The sequence below is a fragment of the Corvus hawaiiensis genome, chromosome 2 (genome assembly GCF_020740725.1).
Source record: "Corvus hawaiiensis isolate bCorHaw1 chromosome 2, bCorHaw1.pri.cur, whole genome shotgun sequence".
NCBI classification, from domain to species: domain Eukaryota; kingdom Metazoa; phylum Chordata; class Aves; order Passeriformes; family Corvidae; genus Corvus; species Corvus hawaiiensis.
Genome location: NC_063214.1, coordinates 13,026,993 through 13,031,326, shown reverse-complemented (window position 1 = coordinate 13,031,326; position 4,334 = coordinate 13,026,993). Strand labels below are relative to the sequence as shown.

Here is a 4,334-nt window from a genome sequence, read left to right as displayed (position 1 = left end):
CTCTGGGCCCTGCAGCAGCAGGGTGCGGTTGCACAGCCTTGTGTTCCGCACAGACCAAAGGAATGTGGAGCCTGACCGAAAGCCTCGTGGAGCTCCTGCAGGAAGACGACAGCGACGTGGTTGGGATGACCGTCGCCGTCCTCAGCTACTTGTTCCTGTATAGTGGTGCCCCGATACCCAGCCCCATCGCCCTGCAGCTGGCTGAGGCCCTCCTGCCACTCTTTGACAACGTAAGGCTCCGTGCCCCCAGCCACGGCCACTGGCTGCTGCCCGGACACTTTGTGCCCTGTGCATTTTCAGGCCCGTGCCCAGGTGGGCCTGGAGCGGCCGATGCGGAGGTCTGTCTTTCTTCCTTTCATACAGGATGATAGCCAGGTGCGGCTGCGCTCCATGTTCGTCTTCCAAGAGATGATGCCTTTATTAACGGCAAAGGGAAAAAAGGCCCTGAAGTCACACGTGCGCCAGAGCCTGCTCCCACTCTCCTTCCACTGCCATGACGAGGACTGGCACGTGGCCAATGTGAGGACTCCTGGGCTGCCGGGGTTCCCCTGGGAGGGGGCTCGGCCGCCTCCTGCCCTGGCGCCGCATGGGCTGCAGCATCCTCCTGGCCTCGGCACAAGGACACGGGTCCTGTGCCCTGGGCTGTGCTGCCACCTCCCGCTCTCTGCTGCTCTCCAGGCCTCCCGGGAAACGCTGCGTTGTGCGGCCAGCTTCCTGAAAAGGAGAGATCTCGAACGCATGCTGGACGTGGATCAGACATGGAGGTTCGGCGAGGGCCTGGTAAGGACGGCCTGGAAGCCCAAGTCGCAGCCTGGAGAAGCCCCCTGACTGCGGTGCTCCGTGTGTGGGGCTGGCAGCTGTGCCCCCCGCCCAGTGCTGCAGCCAGGGGCTCCAGCCTGCGCCCCACACGCTGCTCCCATCCCTGGGCCGCACGGGCTCTTCTCCAGGCTCCTGTGGCCCCGAGCCGGGTGCCCACGGAGCCCCGGCACCGCTGGGCTCTGGGGCGGGGGAGCACCACGGCTCCCCGGGCAGCGCCCGGCCCTCGGCCCCCTCCAGAGCCCGGCGCCAGCGGCGCTGGCCGGGCCTCAGCGCTGTGCGGGCAGGGGAGGCCAGGGCGGGCCGCAGGCAGAGCCCGGCCAAGGGGCTGAGCCCGCGCCAACCCTTCCCTCCTGGCGCTCTCTCCAGCTGGCAGAGGACAGGAGCCGAGCGGCCGAGCACTCGCGGCGGGCCCTGCCGTACCTGCGGAGCCCACAGGAGTCCCTGCGACAGGCGGCCATCAGGTTCATTGGTGAGCCACGAGCCCGGGGCCCCTCCCCTCCCCGCCCCGCCGCAGCGCGGCCCCAGCCCCGGCTGCTGCCCCGGCAGCGGGATCCGGGCCAGGGGCCGTGGAGCCCCGCCTGCCCCCGGGGCTGCCACCGCCCTCTCGCAGCCGTGCCCTCGGGCGTCGGGATGCGGCGAGGGCCCGGGCTGAGCCCTGCCGGGGCGAGGAGAGCGTGCGGCCGCAGGGCTGGCAGCGCCGCTGAGAGGGAGCTGTGCCGCTGGGGCCGTGACAGGCTCTGTGTTCCCAGGCATCGCCGGGCGGCACCTGAGGGGCCAGCAGGAAGAGCTCCAGCTCATCTGCGAGGGTGAGTGAGTGCAGCCGGCTGTCAGCGGGGGCTGGCGGGGGGAGCTGCAATCCCTGCCCCGGCTGCGGAGGGCTCTGCTCCCTGCGCGGACGAGCGGCGGCGTGGGCAGAGCACAGAGAGGTTTCAGGGGCGCGTGGGGGATTTGTGGCCAGCACCTTCAGATGTCCAGGGGCCTTCGATCCCGTTGGTCCCTGCTCCCTCTTGGCCATGGCCAGAGCAGGCTGGGATGGCCCTGGCAGGGGGGGTCTCCTCGGGTCCCCGCAGATGCGGAGTCTGACCGTGCCTCTGTTCCTCTCTCTTGCAGCCCTTGAAGACGCGTCCCGTGACATCAGCCCTGCCGTTTCCAGCCTGGCGCGTCAAACAGCCTACGTCCTGCGGGCCCTGGAGAGAGCTCCGCGCTCCATCTTCCAGGTGCTGCGAGATGGACTCCGCAGGGCATGCAGGACACGGCCTCGTCTGTCGGGCCGTGGCTAGCTGCAGTGCTGCAGCTCTGCAGCGACCTGATCTGGGAGGCTCTCTCTGCTGGGGCCACCTGAGCCAGCGGGCATTTTTCTTTCAGATGGTTCTTTTCTTCTTTTGGTTTTTCCTTTATATGTAAATATAGAATGTGTTTGTCTGAGATTAAAAATAGTTCATGCCTCAACCATCGATATAAAGTTTTTTTTCTCATTATGAAGAAGCTACAACCAAAGATGCCTCCCTGAATGGTGGGACTTTGAACTGAAAGTCAAACTGCTGATTAGATAAATTGAGTTTGGGGTGGGGGGAGAGCACAGCTCACAGAAGCCAGGTTTACACAGACCATCCCAACCAATCGAGGCGGGGGGAGGGGGAGGGAGGAGGTTTCAGGTTCACGGAGTAACCTCTGGTCAGAGGCACTGAACAGCCATCCTCCATTACATAAACCGGCCCGGCTGTGGAACTCCCAACCCCAGAGGCCACAGCCACGGCACTTTCACGTGAGAGGCTTTGCAGCACAGGACTGTGCGTGATGCAACAGATCCAGAGTCGGCGGTGAGAGACTGCCCCCCTCCCCCAGGGGGACATGCCTGGACATTGCTACCTGGCTCGAGGGTATATAAACCCATCCGATTCTGTGCTTTCTGGGGGGACCTTCACCACCAAGAACACCAGCTGGAGAGGATCAGCGGAACATGGTGGGGATCCACGGAGTGGTGATATTTTCCTTATTCTGTCCCTGTCACTCTTTCTGTCCCCCGCCAACTATTTTCTACTTCTTTCTTTCTCTAATATTTACCATCAAATAAAACCCATACCATTGTCACTGGCATATGGTCTCGTTTGCACCTTAATTTGGGCAGAGGCATTTCTAAGAACCTTAAAAAGGAATTGTAACAGTGTTCTAATACACAGACTCCCAGGAGCTTTCTTCTGGTGCCCAGTGTCTGCAGGGCAGAGGGGAAGAGGGGAAAAAGGGTGCTTGTGCTCAGCAAGTTGCCTGGGCGTGCAGTGTGGAAGGGGAAATGGCCAGAAGCCCCCTGGCCTTTGGTGGTTCTGCTGAAGCCTTAACGCTGCCGACAGAGCGGCTGGGCAGGGGCCGGAGCTGCGGGGACGGCTGCAAGACGGGTGCCTGGAGATGGCCGCAACTCCTGTCCCAGGCAGGAACCGCCGTCTGTGTCCTCCTGCCCGTGCGTTGCTGGCTGGACTGCTGAGGGCTCTGAGGTGCCTCTCGATCCGGCCCCTCTGGAGCTCCGTTGGGGCTGCGGCGCTGCCGGGCCGGGCTGGGGGAGAGCCTGAGGGGCCGGGGTGGTGGGAAGGCCTGAGGAACCGGGTGTCAAAGGCCATAAGCAGCCCCCAGGCAGCCGCCTCGTTCCTGCCACCCGGCTGTTCCGGCACTTCCCCGATGCGTCTGTCTCCCAGGCCTGCGGCAGAAGCCCTCGAGGCCGGGCCTCAGCAGGAGGTGGGGAACACCCCAAGGTGCCCAGGCTGGGCCGGCTGGGGACAAGGAGGGCAGGGGGGCCATGCCGGGGCACGGCCACTGGCCGCTGCCAACAAGGGGCAGCGGGCAGAGGCAGGGCTGGCGGCCAGCCCGGGCCCCCGCGGCTGCCCAGGCCACGGTGCTGTGACCGAGGCCCCCCTGACACAGAGCTCGGGGCCCGCACAGCTGCTGCCTCCACGGGGAGGCCGGCGATGTCTCCTCGAGCAGGGCTGCCGAGTCGCTGCTGCCAAAGCGGCTCTGGACGCCGCAGAAACAGCACCAGAGCGTGCACAGGAACAGCAGCAGCCCGAACGCCTGCTCAACAAAGCATCCGCACCAGCCGGGATGCCAAACGGGGGGATACTGTGGGCACAACTGCACGTGGCTGGGCAAAAGGCTCCAGCAGAATTGGCCACAATGGCTTTCTCTTGCCTTGCCAGCCTCACAGCGACGCTCGGCAGCTTCGGCTGCAGCCCGTGCCCTTGACTGACTTCAGTGGTCGTGCTTGAGGGTGTTGTAAACGAGGCTGAGACTTTTTGGAAAGAAAAGCCAACTCCTTTATTTATTAACAACTGAGAGCGGGAACCCAGGATAAGCCCAGGCTCCGTGAGACAAGCCAGAGTAAACCAACACTCAAAAAAAGGACAGTGCAACCCACTGGGTGCTCCCTCGGGACCCCAAGTTCCGCAGGAGGACCCCCGGATAAAGTCCCAGGTCCGTTCTTATACCCTCTGTCACTTCACAACTGGTATATTTGGGATCCTTCTTCT

General features: G+C 63.9%; 1 protein-coding gene across 1 annotated transcript; it reads left to right on the top strand.

The window, feature by feature from the left end:
• The first annotated feature begins 330 nt into the window (after window positions 1-330).
• Window positions 331-2,273, top strand: LOC125322213. The gene is made up of 5 exons (XM_048295879.1): window positions 331-519; window positions 679-780; window positions 1,186-1,288; window positions 1,569-1,625; window positions 1,930-2,273. The coding sequence occupies exons 1-5, from the start codon at window positions 331-333 to the stop codon at window positions 2,097-2,099; spliced, it is 621 nt and encodes a 206-aa protein (XP_048151836.1). The 3' UTR covers window positions 2,100-2,273.
• The last annotated feature ends 2,061 nt before the right edge of the window (window positions 2,274-4,334 follow it).